This window comes from Apium graveolens, chromosome 10 (genome assembly GCF_009905375.1).
Source record: "Apium graveolens cultivar Ventura chromosome 10, ASM990537v1, whole genome shotgun sequence".
Classification (NCBI taxonomy): Eukaryota; Viridiplantae; Streptophyta; class Magnoliopsida; order Apiales; family Apiaceae; genus Apium; species Apium graveolens.
The window spans coordinates 79,597,842-79,619,544 of NC_133656.1; the positions used below are offsets into that span (position 1 = coordinate 79,597,842).

General features: G+C 32.7%; 1 protein-coding gene across 1 annotated transcript; it reads left to right on the top strand.

Moving 5' to 3' along the window:
• The first annotated feature begins 467 nt into the window (after positions 1-467).
• LOC141690003 (E3 ubiquitin-protein ligase BRE1-like 1) lies at positions 468-20,036 on the top strand. Its single transcript, XM_074494565.1, has 19 exons — positions 468-721; positions 1,532-1,693; positions 1,790-1,877; positions 4,125-4,346; positions 4,441-4,599; positions 5,807-5,997; positions 6,088-6,171; positions 6,309-6,428; positions 6,554-6,740; positions 6,841-7,001; positions 7,083-7,154; positions 7,419-7,495; positions 10,415-10,609; positions 11,203-11,275; positions 11,367-11,453; positions 14,515-14,652; positions 14,728-14,930; positions 15,011-15,176; positions 19,320-20,036. The coding sequence occupies exons 1-19, from the start codon at positions 632-634 to the stop codon at positions 19,449-19,451; spliced, it is 2,607 nt and encodes an 868-aa protein (XP_074350666.1). The 5' UTR covers positions 468-631; the 3' UTR covers positions 19,452-20,036.
• The last annotated feature ends 1,667 nt before the right edge of the window (positions 20,037-21,703 follow it).

Genomic DNA, 21,703 nt, shown 5'->3' on the forward strand with positions numbered 1-21,703 from the left:
GTGTTACAGTTTATCATATAACCAAAATACATGCAAAACCCGCAAATTTAGATAACAAAACAAATGAAGATGAATTTCGCACCCGAAAAGAAAAAAGAAGCGAATAAATTTAAAAATAAATTTTAATAAAATTAATAAATCTTGCAATATAGATTAATAAAATAATAAGGTAGAAGATATAATCTAACCAAATAGAATCCCTTTAATTAGATACGTCGAATCAGATGACTATAATAAAAATGATAATTTGCTAAAATATCTCTTCTCTGAAAAAAAATCATTATACATGAAAAAATATATTTTCAAAGCTTAACATTATTGTTTTTAATAATTTTTATTATATACCAAGATTCACCAAAAAAAGTAAGTGAACTGAAAAGAAAAAGAAAAAAAAATGGTTCAACAATTTACAAAGAAAAAACTAAAAAAATAGACACGAATAGATAGATACATACAGAGATATATAATACACGCCCACATCCGGCAGGGGGGGATGTTGTAGTATTGAAGGGAAAACCCCGCACAATAGTTACTTGCACTTCCGTTGTGTATCCTCCGTATCATCATAATTCACACGACTGAGAGAGAGAGAGAGAGAGAGAGAGAGAGAGAGAGAGATTGTATTTCTCAGATGAACCCTAGAGATAATTCCACTACAATCTCTCCTCTTTCGCCCAGTCATTTGAAGTCCGATTCTTTCAATCACTCCATGGAATATCAGGTTCATTTGTTCCTTCAATTCTTTCATTTTCACTTACTTTTTACCTCCTTTTTTTGTAGCTTTTATTGTCTACTTTGTTGCTGATTAGGTTTCAATTTGTTATTCTTTCAATTCATTCAATTTTCATCCCTCTCCCTCCCTCCCTCCCCCCCCCTCTCTCTCTCTCTCCCCCTCTCCCTCCCCCCTCTCTCTCACCCCCTCCCCCTCCCTCCCTCTCTCCCTCTCTCTCCTCTCTCTGTCTCCCCCCCTCTATCTCTAATATATTTTTGTATAGATGAACATATACAGAAGATGTGTAAATATATATAAAGATGTGATTTTTTCTTTCAATTGAATTGAATTTAAGTTTTTTTTTAAATCTATTTAGTTGTTCTGTTTGTGTAAATGATTTTTTTGGTTTTTAGTTTTTTTTGTTACGTGTATTCTAGTTTATCGTCTTCAGGGTTTGTTTTGTATATATATATATTCTGTGTTTATGTGTAAAAGATGCATTTTTTATACTTTCTTCAACAAGATGTAATTTTATGATATCGGCACTTTATTTTGTGATGTGGGTTGAGCTTTTAAGATGCAATTTTTTATGATTTTGGCACTTAGTTTTGTGATGTGGGTTGAGCTTTATTTCTCCAAATGTAGGTTTCAGATCTTGGTTTTTCTTATTTAAAAGTAATCTTCCTTAGGCAGGAAATCAGACTGGTGTCTGGTTTGTTAAATTTCCATAATTTTAGATTGATTTGATTTTATGTTCTGAAATAGAAGTTGTGATCGAGTGTTTTATGTTTTAACATCTTTCTTCAATATTTTGTTTAGCTTGATACGAAAGTACTTCAATTTCAAAATCTAAAGCTTGTTCAGAAGTTAGAAGCTCAAAAAGCCGAGTGTATTGCCCTTGAAAACAAATTCAGTCAGCTGAGGGATAAACAATTACCTTACGATAGTACATTGAAAGTGGTTCATAAGGCTTGGGAAGAGGTATCTTGCTGTCTCTCTCCAGCTCAGTATTGGTTTTTTTATCATGTAGCAAGTTGTAGTCGTTTATTTTGACTTAATGGATATTTTGCTCATTAGGTTGTCACTGATTTAGAGTCAAGTTCCAAGCGTGTCAAAAACTGTGCAGGAATACGTGTAGATGCTGGAAATTTATTTAATGAAGGAGGTGAGTTCTATTTTATATTTATTTCTCTTCTCCAGACTTGCATCTTTGCTGATCATCCTTGCCTAAATTTGACGCCTTTATTAAAATATACCAGTTTATTAAATACTCTTCTTAGTTACCTATTTTGTTGGATATGCCTATTTTCAAAATATACTGGGTCAGAAACATGAAACCATTTGACTCAGCTTTCATCCTTTTCTGAATTTTTTGGGTCAGACTTAATGGCACATTGTAGTTGAGGAGTCGGTAAATCTCTTGCTTAATATAGCAGGTAGTGTGTTGTTCTTGCCTATTTAGGTCCTTGTAACATATATTGGGTAAATCTGATTGGAGTTTATATATATTGGTGTGTGTTGAATTAGACTTGTCGTTTTTAAATATGCCGTCTTAGTTAGGTAACCAATTTAATGACACTCGAAACCAGATGTTACAGTTTTTAGACTACTTAATGAAAATATTTGTACTTGACCTGTATCGAGAGCAGGTCATTATGTCACGATTAGGTATTTTAACCAAGTATTTCACTATCACCTTTAGGCTTTAAATATCGTCATTGTAGCTTAGTATTGGCTTATGCAACAGTAGAATAGAAAAAAAATGTTTTTTGAAAATTAAGTGACGAAGTAATTGAATTGTGCAGAATAGTTTTTACATGATTAATTGTAGTGCAAAATCGCGGCCATAACCCCAAACTGAAATCTGAATAGACCTGTTGCTCTACAATCATCAGTGTAAAGATCTAATTTGTAATTAAACATAAATATACTGAAAAAGGAGGATCTGGAAACTATGCTCTCTAGATTATGATGGAGGACAAGCTTTTAAAATGCCCTAGGGAAGTATTTGGCTGCAAGATAGGGCTTTAGAAGCCCAATACTTAATATATTCGGGAGTAAGTTGGTTATTAATTGTTTTCATTATAATAATTGATAATTATATGTTATTTGAAAAGATTAGGAAATATCATAATTTTAGTATTTATTTTCAATTAAGAAAGTTGACTAGGTTTATTATGTACCAAATTTCATATTGTGAAATGGAGACGGATTATTATCAATAAGAATTGATAAATGCTGATATTGGTTTTCTCTTGTGAGAGAATGCCGTGACTATCCAGAAACACTAAATAATCACTGCACCCCATCATCGCGGCCATAACCCCAAACTCAAATCTGAATAGACCTGTTGCTCTACAATCATCAGTGTAAAAGATCTAATTTGTAATTAAACATATATATACTGAAAAAGGAGGATCTGGAAACTATGCTCTGTAGATTGTGATGGAGGACAAGCTTTTAAAATGCCCTAGGGAAGTATTTGGCTGCAAGATAGGGCTTTAGAAGCCCAATACTTAATATATTCGGGAGTAAGTTGGTTATTAATTGTTTTCATTATAATAACTGATAATTATATGTTATTTGAAAAGACTAGGAAATATCATAATTTTAGTATCTATTTTCAATCAAGAAAGTTGACTAGGTTTATTATGTACTAAATCTCATATTGTGAAATGGAGACGGATTATTATCAATAAGAATTGATAAATGCTGATATTGGTTTTCTCTTGTGAGAGAATGCCGTGACTATCCAGAAACCCTAAATGATCCCTGCACCCCATCAGATTGGGTACCCCAAAACAGAATAAAAACGAAGTCCTATGAATTGCAGACCCTAAATGCAACAAAGAAAAATATAGGTTGTCCATGAGGAGAGTCTGCGTGCATGAGAGACCTCTGGGTTGTACATTGCTCTCACCGAACACTCATTTTAATTTTTTTTAAGTATGTTGTTTGTTATTATAATATATTTTTTCCTCCATTTGTTGATTTAGTACCAAGTTCCCACTGATTAAATTACGTCACAAGTCATTACATATTTTCATCTCTATACCTTTAATCTTTGTTCCAAATTTCTCAACTTGTATGGTTGACTTTATTTACCCTACATTATTCTGCAAATTATCTGATAGTCATTCAGCATAATGGTACTTTCTCATCGTTTCTGATTTCAATCTGTTAAAATATCCCGTTCCTGCATTCCATATGGCTCCTATGTGTATTGTGTAATAATAACTCTTTAAAGCACAATAAAACCTTTTTGATCTGTCAGTGTATATGGATCTCAGTCTGTTGAAATTTCTATCAGAAATTATGTGTTAAAGAATGAAAGTTCATTTATTGGTACTCGCTTGACATTGCATTTATAGAATATAGTTTAAAGATTGATTTTCTCTTTCTTTACCGCCAGATGGTTGCTCATCTTCTCTGGAGGACGATTTTCTTAGACGGCTTGTAGAAACGGGTGCGACAGAGAGTAGCTATTTGAGTAACGTCCCTTGTCAGGTGGGTGAAGTTACACAAGAAGTAGGTGAAAGAACCAAGAAGATATTATCTAATGTGGTCGGTGGGATTAATGATCTTTGGTGCTTGAAGGGAGGATTATATGCTTTAGCCCAACATCCAGAAGATGGTGAGACTTGTTATGTAATTGTTCTTGACGTACGTGACCACTGACCACTAAATTACTTAAACTCCAATTTAGTACTTGCTACTCACTTTTGCAGGTCACTGCAGGCAGAATACAAGTAGTAATTTAGAAGAAGTTAAGACATTAAGATTGCTTATAAGTGATCTTTATTTGAAGCACAGAACACTTTCTAGGGAATTGCAGAGCCACCGGGATATTGACGCGAAAAATAAAGCTAATCTGAAACATTTAAAAGGTAATTTTCTAACCGTAAAAAGTTCATATGATGTGTTGGCTGTGTTTGGGTTGAATATGTAAAACAAGTGTATGGACTCTCATTTCATTATTTCAGGTAGCATGTTGCCATGTTCCTTATTTATGCCAGTTCGAGTAAATTAATTTAGATTAGCACTCATTTGATCAATCTGAAGAGGGTGATTGTTAGGATCTGGTCAACTTCTTCAGATTTTTTTGGTTTTGGTTGAGGTATCTACCCCCTTTTTTTAAAGGGTGATGAGTGTGTGAACATGTCTCATGGTTAGCTTGATATGGCTCTCCATTTCATTTACTTAATGTTCATCTAGTTGGAATTTCACTCTTTTAATTATAGAATAGGAGTTCACTGAAATCTGGCTGGTTATATTCTAGTTATGTAATTCCACGTTTAGTTCATTGCATGTTGATAACTGTTAGGTACATTGAAGGGCATGCAGTAATATCATACTTTGTATTAAACGTTTGGATGTATTAAATATTAGTGGTGGTTATAAACTTAAACTGTTGGAAGTGGTGAACATTGTCATGCCAAGGCATTATATACAAGAAATCATCTTTTAATTGAGTGGATATCTTGGCTGCTGTTGAAATTGTAAGATGATATAAAGTGAGTTTCTGCTTGCATTCCATCTAGTCACTGGCATCTGCAACTTAAACTGTTGGAAGTGGTGAACATTGTCATGCCAAGGCATTATATACAAGAAATCATCTTTTAATTGAGTGGATATCTGGGCTGCTGTTGAAATTGTAAGATGATATAAAGTGAGTTTCTGCTTGCATTCCATCTAGTCACTGGCATCTGCAACAATAATGAAGCAGTCCTGTTTGTGACAAAAGTTATTTGTTTCACATCTTTCTAGTGTTGTTTTGGTGCAATTTGATTTAGATGTCTGATACTCTCTAGTTATGTAGATGAGGTAGTATATTTACACATGGACTAATTTTCAGTTGTCACGTATATATTATGGTTCTGTGGGTTCTGAACTTAGTATAATAGAAGTACTTCCTTAGAAGTCAGGACGGAACACAATTGGTTAGAGAACAGATGTCAGTGTGACATTGTTTTGATGTTAAGCTTCGTGCTTTCTTCTGTGAGCTTGTTTTTGGTTATTCTACAACAATTTTTGTGTCTGTATTTTAGTTTGTAAATAATAAAATCAGTTTGTTGGGTGTTTGTTTCCATAAAGGCGAGTTGGAGAGTACTATAGCTGAACTTGATGAAAGCAACTGTAGACTGGCAACCCTAAAAGCGGAAAAAAATGCTGTGAAGGGAGTAAATTTTCCTGTCCTTGTTGGGAATAAGCATGTTGCTAGCGACAGGGCAAGAGACAAACAAGAAGATTTGCATGACATGGAGTCTACACTGAAGGAGTTACTGGCAAGTATTTGACAGAGATTTACATCTTTTTTTTGCCTTCTGGGTTCCGCAAAGCGGCTAAATGTTTACAGTGTAGCGGCTTTTGTACAGGATCAGTCTTCTTCTCGACTAATTGAACTCAAACGTCTTTATGAAGAAAGAATTGAATTACTGAAGCAATTAGCTGATCTCCAGGTTGTCTCTTTACTCTGATGTATTGCTTTAGTTTCTCTTCATGTGTAATATGTTCTCTGATATCGAGTATATTTTTGCATTCTGTTTTTGTATAATGGCATCCAACTTTTTCTCTTCATGGTGACGTTTGCTCACAGAATACTATCAAGAGTGTAAAGTCTATATCTTCCTCCCGGGCCTACTTATTGGTAAAAGATCAACTTTCAAAAGCGAAAGCATCTGTTGTCCAGTATCAAGCTTTATATGAAAAATTACAGGTTCTAACTATTTCTTATCTCTCATTCTGTGGTTTTAAAGCACATTTTTGTTTTTTTTTTCTTGTTTTTGAAGTGAATTAAATAACATCATTTCCAATCTATACTATTTCCAATCCATATTATAGGTTGAGAAAGATAACCTTTCCTGGCGGGAAAAGGAGAGTGTCATGGAAAATGTTGTAGTTGATGTCTTTCATCAATCCACAATAGTTAATGAATATAGAATAGAGGAGTTGGAAAAGGAAATAGAAAAGCAGATTACTTTGAGGCATTCGATTGAAACTAAGTTGGAAGAAGCATCAAGAGAACCTGGTACCAGAAGTTGATATATTCCTCAAAATCTTCAATGACATAATTAATAATTATCAGTATAATGTAATATGTTATTTTATTTAAAACATTGCAATTTCAGGTCGGAAGGAAATTATTGCGGAATTCAAAGCATTGGTATCTTCATTTCCCGGGAACATGCGCAGCATGCAAGAGCAACTGACTAAATACAAAGAGGCTGCTTCTGATGTTCATTCTATGCGAGCTGATGTTCATTCTCTTTCAGATGTCTTTAATCGAAAGGTTGGTGTTAGTTATATTAATAGAACATGTATCCGTCAATGCAGCTTGGTTAAACCATGAGCTACTTGGTTTATAATACAGGCGAAAGAGGTGGAGACATTATCTGTTAGATCTTCTGACCAAGTTGCTGAGATAAAGAAGTTGGAAGCTGTGGTATGACATGCTTAGGTTTTGCTTGAATTTTTTTTATGTGAAAGTGAAACATAAAGTTGGCTGTTATTGAAACGATAAATAGTGTCGTACTTTCAATTTGGTTTTCTCTTGTTTCCCGTTGGTGTCTTTCCATCCCTTGGCATCTGTATACAATTGCTGCACTTTTGTTTCTTTAAATGAAGTTCCATATATGTTCATCTAGTATCTTTTTCTTGAGGGGTCTATGTTGTGGTTTCCTAGCCACTAAAGTATGTTATGTTGCAGGTTGAAGATTTGCAGGAGAGTGATTTGGACTTGAAGCTTATTTTGGAAATGTATAAATGTGAATCAATTGACTCAAGGTTAGATTATCACACTACACATTTTGCTGACTTGATAAGTTGTGGTTTCTTTCAATTGTTTATGATTGTTTTGAGGAATTCCTAAGCTTCTGTTGTGATCATAAATAAATCTGTAAGTCATTATTAGTTTGACAGCGAGTTTATCTTTCAGGTAGCATATTAAACTTTAATATTTTTTTTATTTCATACATAGCTTCAATTTTTCTCTGTCAAATATTATTTTTGTTAATTTCTCTTGTAATTAAACTTAATTTTTTTTGAAAGAGTGCTATGCTTTGTGTACATGTTTGGGTTTTTTTGGCTTCATTATTTTTATTATGTGTCATAATATTTTTTCTGAGGTTACCTTCAGTGTTCAAGTGTAATTTTGTGTATCGCCACATAGAAATGTTTTTTTTAATTCCATGATGAAAAGATTAAAATATCTTGATGTTATAGAAATTGTTAAACATGTGTTTGTTCCTAGAGAATGAATATGGTCCTCCGTGATGTCTTAGTTTTAGTTTTGGCTATTTTTGGCCCGGCTGTGGAATACACTAGTTCTAGAGCTTTAACAGTACAATTTTCTATAACAATCACACCATGCTTTCGTCAGATAATTTACCCACTCATGGTGTCTAATTAGTACCATACACACTTTCTCACCACCCTACCTAACCACCAACTCATCAACCTTTGAACATTAATTTTAGAGTTAAATTGTGGAGAATCTCATCTATTTTGAACATGAAAGGAGCAGTAAAAACCTTGATTACTGGTGACACAAAAATGATGATGAACCTTTGATCTCCTAATTCGTGAAGAAACTGATGAACAAATCTCAGCACTTGTACACGATTGATGCAAGATTAATGCAAGACAAGGAATTAAAAAGAGCAAAACAGTAGTAAGATATTTCCGCAATAAGATGATTTAAAGTGATTTTAGCGGAGAAGAACTTTTCGTAGGATTCCTCATTAAAGAGTGCCCGTGGATCATAACTTAATAAGGTGATTTAAGCAGGGAAGAACCCCTACTCCTTTGATCCTCTACAGAATTTTGTGGATCATAATATGGGTCACAGAACCCACAAAATACAAAGATGAAACAATTCTCAGTTTGAAAAATCAACGTTTTTCAGAATAAATATTTCATCTATAATTTAATGTACAACTATAAATTTAATAATTTGAATAAACAAACTAGTAAAGTGATGGAAACAGATTCATTGAATCATTTCTATAATTCTATTACCTTGAACTAAAATATCCCTAATTATCTAATACTCCCTCCGTTCCAAATTAACTTTTATGTTTGATTTTTTGGTAGTCAATTTGACCCAAGTTTGACTGGAAATCAAAAATTATTCTTTCACAATTTCAAAAAGGTTAAGCAGGGCAGTTAATTTGGGATGGAGAGAGTATAAACAAACTTTATAATAAATTTATGTACTTTTTTTTTCTAACACCAGAATTAAGTAATTTTTAATAAATGATATATTCCTTGTTCAGCATTTATAACCATTAAAAGGTGTAGTCGGTGGTGAGTTTGATAAATATTGACAGAGTAATACACAGAATAAAGAATTGACAGAGGATACACAAAAGAAAGAACAGAGAGAAAAGGAGGGTGTCAGGGATTGGTGAGTTCCGAACCTGTTTTGTGTTTTCTGTTGATTTATGTAAGATAACAGCTAAATTAAGCTGAGAAACAGAGATATAGAGCAGAATAGAGATAGAAACAGAGATGGAATCAGAGATATTAGGAAGAGATCAGATAGAAACTTGAGAGTGAAGACAAAGTTTTAGAGAGAGAAACTTTAGAGAGAGAAGATAGAGAGACTTGTGGAACAAGTTCCATCTTCATATATTCATTATGCATAATCTGAAATACAAGACACGCATAATTTGAAATACAAGACACGCATAATTTGAAATACAAGACGCACAGAACTATCTATAGACTCTGACTCCTGTAACTAACTTCTGGAAAGGAAATGACGCTACTACCCTTATTAATGCTACCATTACAATACTAATGCAGTACTATCCTGACAGTGGGATTGAGATAAATGCCTAATTATGTACACAATATTTCCGTTTTGCTATTTTGGACGGGTTGGCTTTGAATTGTGATATGGGTTCAAGTTTGAGTTTATGGCGCTATGTTATTTAGAGTGTTAGGAATCATTAAGTAAATAATGTAACAAACATATATTTTGTTAGTCCCTGACATAAAACTTGAAACCTAACCAATGAGTGAAACTTTAATATCAAATATCTACTTAATTAATCTATTAATACAAGCAAGTGAGAAATCTAATCCTTTTACATATATAATATAATCAAACTTTATAATAAATTTCAATCAACTTTGTTCCTAATAAATAATTAAAATAAATACAAGTTAATTTTTAATTTTCTTGCTCCACATCACTACTTATAATTATGTAAGTCTTATATTAAATGAATCAAACAGAAGATGAAGGTATACATCACATGGGTTTAACTTTTAAGCTAGTTGATTGGAACTTGATTTCCTAGCATAGGTGTATATTTACATGCTCAGTGGTCAATGGTGACATTTATTTACCTGGTCCTGAGGTTGTAATTGATTATTTATATATTAAATTTGACGAACGAGCTTAATTTGTTAGTAACCATATAACTACAGATCTCAATATATTCTTTGAGTAGGTGTGGCCCTTTCTTAAAACGGATCTTCTTTATTGGCGAGATAATAGGCTATGAAGTGTGCATTTGTTGAAGTCTTTTAGTTAGTTTGGAACGATTGCACATCAGATATTTTCTTGATTGGACCCCAATATTCATCTCCATTCCCGCCTTTGCATTATTTAAGAACCTGTAAGTATACCGCTGTATAATTTTATACCCAGCAACTTCTGTAAAATGTGACCTTTAAAGTTATGATAATCTGCAGTGACGTCTCAGAAGCTAGGACTGCTGAATATAAAGCATGGGCTCAGGTTCAGAGCCTGAATTCCGCCCTTGACGAGCAGAATTTGGAGTCACGAGTTAAGGAAGCTATTGAAGCTGAGGCTACTACCCAGCAAAAGCTAGCTGCCGCAGAAGCTGAGATTGCTGATTTAAGACAAAATTTTGAAACTTCTAAGAGGTCTATATTTCCCTTAAGTTGTTTTTTATTTTCCATTAAAATGTTACGCTACTGACTGATGAATTTGTACAAGTATGTACGGATATCTAAAAACATAGTTCATTTTCCATTCTCTCCTCTACTTGACATTAGATGGAAAATATTACCTGTCCAATATTGTTTTTTTCTATATTATTGTTGGTATATAATTGCTGGCTGTTTATAGATGCAGACAAGATTCATGTATTTTTAGTATTGACTATACTATGTATTTCATTTTAGTAGTGTGTATTGGCTTATTGGTAGATCTTAAATTATCACTATTGACTGTAGTTAAGGGACACTAAGCAGCTTTTACATATCTATTGAATAATGCTGTTCTTGCGCACAACTTATCATAGTAGGCTATCCATGTTTCTTGTTGTACTAATTGTTTTCTATGTTGATGTAGTTATTTAGTAGTAGCTACTCAGTGAATAGAGCCTTTCTTTTATGGATATTTTTATTGAATTTTTGTTTGTTAAAATCATATATGTCTTTTTTTTTGTTTGGGAAGGGAGGGGGGAAGGGTGGTTCCTCTAGTCTTAATGTAATTCCGCAACACTTGGTTTCAGGGAAAAAATCAAACATTCTGATGTGCTAAAATCTAAACAAGAGGAGAATGAAGTCTACTTATCCGAGATAGAAGTTAGTTTCTTTCTCAATATTTCTGGATATTGGTTATTTGGGTCCAATTATACTTGTTCCCTAAATCGTTACCTTTCATTGCTTTCTTCAGACTATTGGACAGGCATATGATGTTGTACAAACTCAAAACCAACATCTTTTGCAGCAAATTACCGAAAGAGATGACTACAACACCAAAGTAAGAAACTCTGCAGAATTTAAACTTTACCACTTTGTCGCATTGCATGCCTAGGATGGTTAAATTTTGTACTTTGGACTGTTGAAGATATCAAAAGTTGTTACAGATATTCAGTTATTAAGCACAACTGTTGTCAAGTCTATATTCTGTTTATGTCCTCCCTAATTGCAAGTGACATCCCAGAAGTAACTGAATTAGCAAAATGTGCCTGCTCCTTCATTATCTTGACAATTGATGTGCGGACTCTTTTTGTCCATTACTCCCTGTGTTTTATTATGTTCTCATACTACATGCTTCCTTTCCTTACTTCTATTATTATTTTTTGATTGCTTATTTAGATAAATATAATATATAATTGTATATCTTTTGGAAGTTAATTTCTCCTTGCAACAAATCATAAAAAACATGTTACCGATTTAGAGTCGCAAAGCAAGTGCACGTATAGTAACAAGTTACTTGCACGTATCCAGGCCAGGCCAAACTAAACCAAACCAAACCAAACATTTGTATAAACTCGAGAGTAAGTCTGCGGAGGGTTAGATGAATGCAGGCCTAAAGGTTTAGAGTAGAGAGGCTCTTTCCGTGGAGACCCCAGGCTCGAAAAGAAAAGGAGATCACAGACAGTAAAACTATACCAGTAAACGTCAATTAACAGTAACAGAAACAGTCAACTATATTGATTGATTGAAATATTGATATTGATTAATCTGTACGTGTCAATTAACAGTACCAGAAACAGTCAACTATATTACCAGTACAGAATCAGTAAAACAATATCAGTAAGTATCCTGATAGTTTGATTGGGATATTTATACATGGATATTCTCGGGAAAGTTCAGCTTTGACTCGTAATTATATTTAACTAGCTTTAAGCAGTGTGATGCAGGGTATTATATATAACTTCTATTTTGATATTTACATAATATATTTAAATCAGTATTTGAATAGGCTATTGTGTTTATCAGTTACTATCCTACTAATATTAATAATAATCCCTGATCAGACTTGCTAAATTCTACACCACATGTATGGTACACCAATGCTGGACGGTACCACAATAAACGAAAAGATTGTGAGGGATAAATGCACGGGAGGGTTGCTAGTTTGTTTACTTATTTTGTTTGTTAATATCTAATTCGATATTCTAGGCGATACTGCAATGAATGAGCAGGTTCTGAGTCAGATATTTTGTGGAAGTTTGCTGATTTGGTTGATTATCTGGTTAAATTATTTCTGATTAGATATCTCTTGTTTAGGAGAATAAAGAGGGGCGAGTTGGGAAGGGTTGGGATGTTAAATTTATGTGGTGTGAATTTTTGAAAGATGCTCTTTATTCAGTGAGCTCCAGGCTGGGAAGGGTTGGGATGTTCAATTTATGTGGTGTGAATTTTTGAAAGATGCTCTTTATTCAGTGAGCTCCAGGCTGGAGAGAAACCAGGCCTCTTTAATGTCCGAGGACTAGTATTTGCTACTCTCCTATTTCTGTTATTTATCTGTTTCTAGTTCAGTTATAAAAACGATTGCCGTGTTCTGTTTTGGTTGCGATCAGAACACGGGTAATTTGTAGAAGCACCTTAAAAAAGTATACAGTTTGACAGTTGCATTTTTGGTGATTTTTATAAAATGAAGCAATCTCGGATCTAAGCATCTATATTAAATGCTGACTAAATATTGTGTGTGTATATACTGGACCGCTGAATGACACACAGTTCAAGTCGAGTAAATTTGGGCTTTCGTTCTTTATTATAGAGTGCATGAATTGATGAGAATCAGTTGAAGTAGGCAATTTGATTATATAATTTTCTGACTTCGAAATATGTGTTATTTGTTATTATATCTATTCCGTAGGTCCAAGGGATATTCTTTTGTGGGAGCGATCTCTTGTTTGTCATAAATCAGTTCGATTTTAAACATGAATGCTTAGTATATTTTATCCTTATTTTGATAAAAATTAGTGTGTACTTATTTTATGTATGCTTCTTAGTTTTGGGTTTCCACTTTGGTGTATCGATCTAAAGTTTTCAAGAGTATTTCCTTTGTTAATTTCAGTGAGGAGTGGGATACATTTATGTACTTTTAGTTCTGTCTTGGGAGTCTGTTGCTTTAGTCTTACCTGTTTCTTGATTGTTTTCAAGGTCATTTTACCCTCTGAAGGTTATTGATGTAATCAAGGTTGACGAAATATATATATATATATATATATATTAAGGTCGCTCATGACTGCTTTTTTTCTATTTTTTTTGTTGTAGTAAGATGTAAACATTTTGTCCGCGACGCCTTCCCACTTGTATTTACCAAAAATTTACTGTTTCTTTAAAAATTAATTTCCCATCTCTCACACTATCATTAAGTATAATAGTTTTTGGCAACCGCTGCCTCTCCATATACAGAAATACATACGTCTAGACAGAGAATCAGGGTGCCCACTATTATTAAGTTCGCCTGTAAAGTGTAAACTTAATTTCATGGTTTAGGTGAGTAGTAGCATACAGTTATCACATAATTAAGCTACTTGGAATCCGGGGTTGGAGCATAGTTGACGTTGGTTGAATCTAAAGGATCTACTGCTGGATAGATACCTTTGGCGGCTAGTTTCGAGTTTTCTATTACATATACGTTCCAACTTAGGTGCTTTGCTTGAGCTGTATGAGATGAAAGTCTCATATATGGTTCTTGGAGGGGGAGTCCTAGAACGTGTAGTGTTCATTTAATAAAAGTTTAGCTTCCTTGCCGTTCAGGTTCTTGCAATCATAAAAGATCAAACATGAAATATCCTTAGGAAAATGAATATTAGAGTCTTACTGTTATGACATTTTCTATATGCGCACGTTTGTACACGGTAGAAATTGTTATGTTTACATTGGTTTTATTTGTTTCTACTTTGTCTGTCCTCTTTGTCCTTGCCTATATGTAGTGCCCGGTGAAATCTCGTTTGAGTTCAATAAGAAGTATCCTTCATATTATGTTCCCAATGCTTTAGATCCTAAAACCTGCCATGCTGCTTAATGCTCTGCTTCTACGTACGACCTTGCACCTAACTTTATGTATTTCATCTCTTCAGCTTGTTGTCGAAGGTGCACGTGCAAGACAATTGAGAGATATGCTTCTTTTGGAAAAGCAAACCATGAACAGAACATTTCAACAAGCTAGTTCATTGGTTGATTATTTTGAGATTAAAACTTCTAGGATAGAAGACCAGGTGCTTACATATTTGTTTTTTCACAGAATTTATTATTCGTACTGGAAGTAATATGTTCTTATTTATATGATGCAGGTGAGAATGTGCTCCGATCAGGTTCAGCGACTTGCTGAAGATAGGGTTCAAAAATCAGTCTTCTTGGAGAACACACAGAGGAGGCTGTCAGACGCGAATAAATCATCTCAGCGTATGGCAAAATTATTGGAAGAATCACAATCTAAGCTTGCAAGAAGGCGTGCTGCTCTTGCCGACCTGCAGATAGAACTTGAAAAAGAGAGGTGAGTGCTATTTATTTTTCCCAGTATTTTATTTTGATTTCTACAAAATATGAGCACAAGACTTTCAATCTTCATGATAGATATGAGAGGAAAAGAACTGAAGAGGAGGTAGAAGTTGTTAGGCGAAAGGCTTCGCGTTTAAGGTCACAGATTGAAGGATCACCTGTGGTCCAGAGGCTTAAACAAGAGCTTAAGGAATATAAAGACATCCTGAAGTGCAGCATTTGCCTTGAAAGGCCGAAAGAGGTAATACAATTTTTATTTACATTATCTGCCGAAATTTCAGTCTTCGAATTCCAGGTCTTAGTGATACCGTGTACAAGGGCATTACTCAATAGAAGTCCTTGTCAGTGTACATAAGTCATGTGGATGAGTTACTGGAGTAGGTTTGATGGTAGTAATACAATTCTGGACTATTATAAAGTGTTAAACTGGATGCAAGTTATGTGAGTGTAATTAACAATTTGAAGCTGTGGAATGCAGGTTTGCCTATAAATAAATGTTGAACTTGCATTTATATTTACGTGACAGTGTATCTTATGGATTATAATCTTCTGTTTAGTTCCAGCTTATGTAAAGAGTGTTTAGCTAAGCTTCGTTATCTTCATAGATACTAATATAATAGAAAAGAACTGTGCTACCGCGGATATTTTAGTACTTAAACACAACTATAGATTTAATGCTCAAAGAAAATGATTCACAGAGAAGAGATGTGTTTTACTTGCAGATTTTTTTAGGGCTGTAGCACAAAGTGTACTTCAAAGTATTGCCCATAGACCTTAATGGATCGAATTGACTTTGAAAATGGAATTTATACGTTTTTGGATGTCTGACTGCACTTATATGAATCCATCTATCCGTACTATATTATAAAACCCGAAAATTAAAAGTTTAGTAGTCCGTCGGTTGGTACGGTATCGGGCTTTATTATTTAATTTTCATTGCTTGTGCTCAAGATGGAATATCAACACATATTTAGACCCTAATTATTTTAAAAATATTTTTAAGGATCTTATTATTTAAAACTTATTGGTACGGGCCTAAGGATTTTACAAATCTATTCTAATTAAAACACACACGGGCTTGACTATTTTACGAACCTATTCCAGTCTAAACACATGTATTTTATTTAAACACATCTACCTACTTCATATAAAACCTATTTTAAGAGTTTAATTTATTTAAACTTGTATTATATTTAATATATTCATAACAAAAATTAAAATAAAAAAATGACTCATGCATTGCTCGGGTCATTTTTTTATTTTAATTTATTTAATATACAATTTACAAATATGTGTGTGTATTGTTTATATACATGTACGGTAGACCTTTGCTAGAATATATAACATATAATATACACATATATATATGTATAGTAGTGTACACACATATATAAATGTATGTATATTTTTCGTAACTATGTACTTTGATGTTCTAAAAGTCAAGCTGACCTAAGTTAGACTAACAATTTATAATTAGTTTTTATAATAATTTTATAAATTTACAAATTGCTTCTTATAATAGATTAACCAAAGTTTTTTATGATTTTATGAAATGTATATTAATATTGTAATATAAGTTGGTTAATATTGATCAATTTGAACTTGGAAAAGGCAAATAAGACAACATAAATAGGTGGGAGGGAATATTGAAAAACTAAAAAAGAAAAGTATATAGATATGATATTCGGATTCTTAAACTAACTTAAAGTAACTGAGTAATTTTTTTTCCTCTTTAGACTGTTGGAGATTAAGGTGTATGGCTATCTCTTCTATATATTAAAAGAGGACTAGGGGTAAATTGAGCCATTTTAATGGCTGTCAAATTACAATTTTGCCCTTTTTTTGTTGGAAAATTATAAAATTGCCATCTCCACATAATTTTTGTTAAAAATAGGTATGTTGTATGCTATAAGAATCGAACACTAAACCTCCTACTCGCACATTTCACATCACTGGCATTATGCTACATATCTTCTTGAGTTTATTATAAAATTCTTATTAGATAAGTCACATCCTCTCTATTTATCTGATCTTTTTTATTACTTTAAATTTCGAGTGAATAAATTATTGGTTTATATTATTTTTATATTTTCTATTTAGTTTTTGTTATTCTAATTGAGCCATTTTAATGGCTGTCAAATTACAATTTTTCCCTTTTTATTGGAAAATTATAAAAATGTCATCCCCACATACTTTTTGTTAAAAATAGGTATGTTGTATGCCATTAAGGATTGAACCCCGAACCTCCTACTCACACATTTCACATCATTGCCATTGTGCTACATATCTACTTGAGTTTATTTCAAAAATTTTATTAGATAAGCCACATACTCTCTATTTATCAAATTCTTTTTTATTACTTTAATTTTTGAGTGAATAAAATATTGGTTTATATTATTCTTATATTTTCTATTTAGTTTTTGTTATTTTATTATAAAATGTTAAAAATGCCACCAACTCATATTTGTTTCACCTCATATTCATTTTTAATTTGTTTTACTCACTTCACATTTATAAATTCTCTGTCAACCCGATTATATATATATATATATATATATCGAGATGATGTGTATATTTTTTTATATATTTTATTAAATAATTTTTTTTAAAAAATAGTATTAAAAATTAAAAATATATATAATAATTTTAAAATAATCTTTCATTTACATTATAAATCAATTTTTTAATATGATTTGATATTAAAAATATGAGATACTATCAATGTTTTATATATTACAAATTAGTAGACTATTTTTATTTAAAAAAATATACTAAAAATATACATTATTATTTTTTATTATTTCCCGCATCTCTGTGGGAATTCCCGTCAGCGGTGATCAGTAATGAAAAAAATTCCGTTTAGGATTTAAGGTGTGTTCGGGGATCAAGGACGGGGAAAGTACTCCTCGACCCCGAAGTGACCCCGATGCATATCCCTACAAATAAATTTCAATATTTTTGTTATAATTATATTATTTTGATTTTTTTTATTGACTAGGATCATATAACTTTCAATAAATATCTAATCTCAAAATTCTCGGGGTAAGTTAAATCGAACTATACGATAAAAAATAAGCTCTCATCACTTAAGTTATCTAATATCACTATAATAGTATGTATGAAAAGAAAAAAAATTAAGAGATGTTAAAATAAACATCTATCGTATTTAAAAAGTATTTATGTAAATATGCAAATTCGTTCAAGATAATATTTGAATATATATGCAGGCCCATGCCTCGCACGGGCTTTTACGCTAGTTTTCTTTAAAAAGTGACGTGTTTTATTTATAAAAGTATGGACTGGACTGGCGGGTTGGGCCAGATATAACCAGATACAACGTGTTTTCTTTAGACTTATTGGATATCAGAAATGTGCAGCTACCTAATTATGGGAATAATATTTAGAACTACGTCCTTTTATTTATAATAATTTTATTAGGGACCCCTGCGGACAAGCTTTTGATCACCCATCACGAAATATAGATGCTCCTAAAAGGTTCTTCCAACATTACCTAAGAACGTGACGGAATTGACACTGTATCCTCATTCCTCAGTCATTATGACATATATCTGCATTTGAGCCCCCCTGCACCTGCAGTGCTTCTTGTTTAACAAAAATTAGGTTTCATCAAAAAATGCTGACAACTTCAATTTAGATATCTTGAGTGTCTTGGTATCTGAGTTGGTGCTATTATTATCTGATGTCTGCCTATAATATTCTTACCCAATTATAGTTGTTTTTAAGCTTTGAGAGTTTGTGACCACAATTTACTCGACAATTCTGCTAACAGCTCTCTTCTTTTAGGAATACTTTGTGTTACATCATGCCAGAATACTTCATTGGTAATTGTGAATAGCTTGCCTGTATATTAGTTATGAAATTACCTTAATGTTCGTAACGAAATCAGTGCATAGCACCTCAGCGTACTGTCGGGAGATCATATAGTTAATCTCAGTGTGTTGTAATTGTGACATTATTTGATGCAGGACAGCCAATTAAAAAGCGTAAAGAAACTATTTGGGTACAATATTTTGGGCTTTGGAATCCCATTAGGTAGAGTACTGTAGAATTACTCAAATATATGAATAATGATCTATTAAAATAGGAATACTTATCTTTTTGAGTTCTGTGTAAATTAGGAAATTTTGTTTAGGATTCTTATAAAAAATTATTGATTATTGTAATTAAATTAGAGTATTATTTTTTATATTGAAAAGCTGTTTATATTCTCTTAAGAATTGTTCTTGGGAAGTCATACCAAAACCCTACTTTTAACCCTAGCCTCCATCATTACTCGTTTCTTGATGCCTCTATTTATTGTTTCTTTATTAATGATTAAATTGGTAATCTTCTATTGGTTATATATATTTTTTTGATATTTCAGGTTGTCATCACGAAGTGCTATCACCTGTTCTGTGGCCCCTGTGTTCAAAAGATCACCGAAGGAAGGCATCGCAAGTGCCCAGTCTGTGCGGCAAGCTTTGGTGCCAATGATGTGAAGCCTGTTTATATCTAGCAGCTGTTGGAATACCTCTTTGATGGCGATGATACATGACGTCATCAGAGGCACTTACTGGTTTGCGTTGTGGGTACAGAGGTTTGCAAGTATATCTGAGTGTTATCTGGTAAAGAAGCATCTGACAGGAGATGCTGGAAGTTTAGTTTTCTGTACTTGTTGCAGGCTGGTATTGGATAAATGAATTTATTTTAGACGGTGGTTTGCATTAGCACGGTTCGGATATTTGCTTGTCATGTTTCTATCTAGAGCAATCAAATTATAAATATAACATCCGTGTACCATCAGAATTTTTGTAGTTACAGGAGATCGGATGTGGGGAGGTAACATGTAGTTATTTTACTAGATTATTGATACTTAGCATGCATAATTGTCCTGTTAGGCTAATACTTTTAGTTTTGCTCGGAGACTTGAATCATTTACAGATGCTCGGAGACTTGAATCATTTACAGATGCTAGTATAGGTGTGTTTCCTGAAATTTGGTCAAACGCAAATAGAAGAATTTAGATTGAGCTTAGTAGTCTTCCTTTGTAAATTGTTGTTATTGCTATCTTTATTGTTAATACCAGCATAATTACCTGTTAGAGACAAATTTTTTAGAATTTTTTTTACAACACATAATTATATTCTTTTAATATATGATTATGCCGAAGTGTACTTAATATACTTTGATTAACTATCAATTCGTAATATTAATATACCTAATCATTCATGTTATTGCGTTTGATATGTAATTGAATGTGACAAGTGGTGGAGTTTGTATGTGTTTATAGAAGAAAAATTGAAAGTTTATACGTACGGCTAGACTGTTCAAATAAATAAATTAAAAGTTTAACATATAAAATAAATTGGCTAGTCAAGTGCTCCATTTGGCTGTCTCATTTTTTTACATTTTTCTTTTTGAGATATCACTTCCAATTTTTTAGATTTCAATAATTTTCAATAATAGAAATTTTTTTATAATATAAAAAGTAACTATATCTACTGCTTATCTCCATTATACAAATTTTATACATTAAATTAGGGGTGTACAACTGCATACAACTTCTTAGCCGCTTGTAACCGAATTGCATTTTGCGGATAATCGCGAAACGCGGGTTGGTTGTGGATTTAAATTTTAAAAATCGCTCATTCGCGGTTTGGATACTGTTTTAAATTCTTGAAAATCGTAAAATCGCAACCGCAACTCGCAACATATATTTACAATAAAATATATTTTCAAAAATGTAGTTGATATCATATAAATTAATAAGTATACACATTTATTAACTACTCTTAGATTAATGTTAAGACTTCGTTCATAAGATTCACAATCGTTATAGTATTAAGATATATAATCAAACAAATGGAAAATATAATCAACATGTAAATTTTTTTTAATCTTTTCTTTTTTCTTTCTCTCGCCTCCATATTTTTGTATGTTTTTAATATTCTTGCTCTACACCGAGCATTAGTTTGTATTTTATTTTTGAATGTAAATTTATCACGTAACTTAAACTTGAATTTATTAATATTCCAAATTTATTTATTTTGCAAATTATTAATTATTTTAAAATAAGTGGTTGAACCGCAAACCAATCCGCAATAACCGTAAATTCGCAACTGCAATTGACGCGGTTAACCGCAACCGCAAATGCGGTTGCGGATGACAATTTTCTAAAACCGCTCTTCACGGTTTGGTTCGACTTTTACCCCAAAACCGATCTGATCTGAACCGTGTATACCCCTACATTAAATATTAATCGGTCTCACCACTCACTTTTTTTTAACTTTTTTTCGTTATTTTATCATTTTTCTTAACCGCCGTGTGCAACCCAAATGTAAACAAATGGGAGGGACAGATAGGGATGGCAATTGGGTCGGGTATTGCAGAATCCATATCCAAACCCAAAAATTTTATCCATACGAAACCCGACCCGACCCCGAAAAATACCCGAACCCGATCCATCAGATTTCGGATCGGATTCGGGTATACCCGAAACCCGATTTTTTTTAACTTGATATTCATACCCGAACCCGAAACCCGAAATCTGAAAATTTGTATAATTATTAATAGTGGAAGTACTTGGGATCGAACACGCGACTTGTAGAGAAAGAATTTTAATGTCTCATCTTCAACCACTACACTACATCATTAATTGTGTTATTATATGTATAGCTAATATTTTAAAAATCAACTCAATCGAAACCCAGTTTTTTAGATTTATTACTAAAATATGTTTTGTTAACCTTATAAAACTTATCACCCGTT

What these genes read in the sequence shown, in the direction of transcription:
- LOC141690003 (XM_074494565.1), top strand. Translation starts at nt 632, where the DNA reads ATGAACCCTAGAGATAATTCCACTACAATCTCTCCTCTTTCGCCCAGT. An exon ending in TGTGAATCAATTGACTCAAG is followed by an intron (nt 7,496 to 10,414) that starts GTTAGATTATCA and finishes GATAATCTGCAG; the next exon opens with TGACGTCTCAGAAGCTAGGA. An exon ending in CTTCTAGGATAGAAGACCAG is followed by an intron (nt 14,653 to 14,727) that starts GTGCTTACATAT and finishes TATATGATGCAG; the next exon opens with GTGAGAATGTGCTCCGATCA.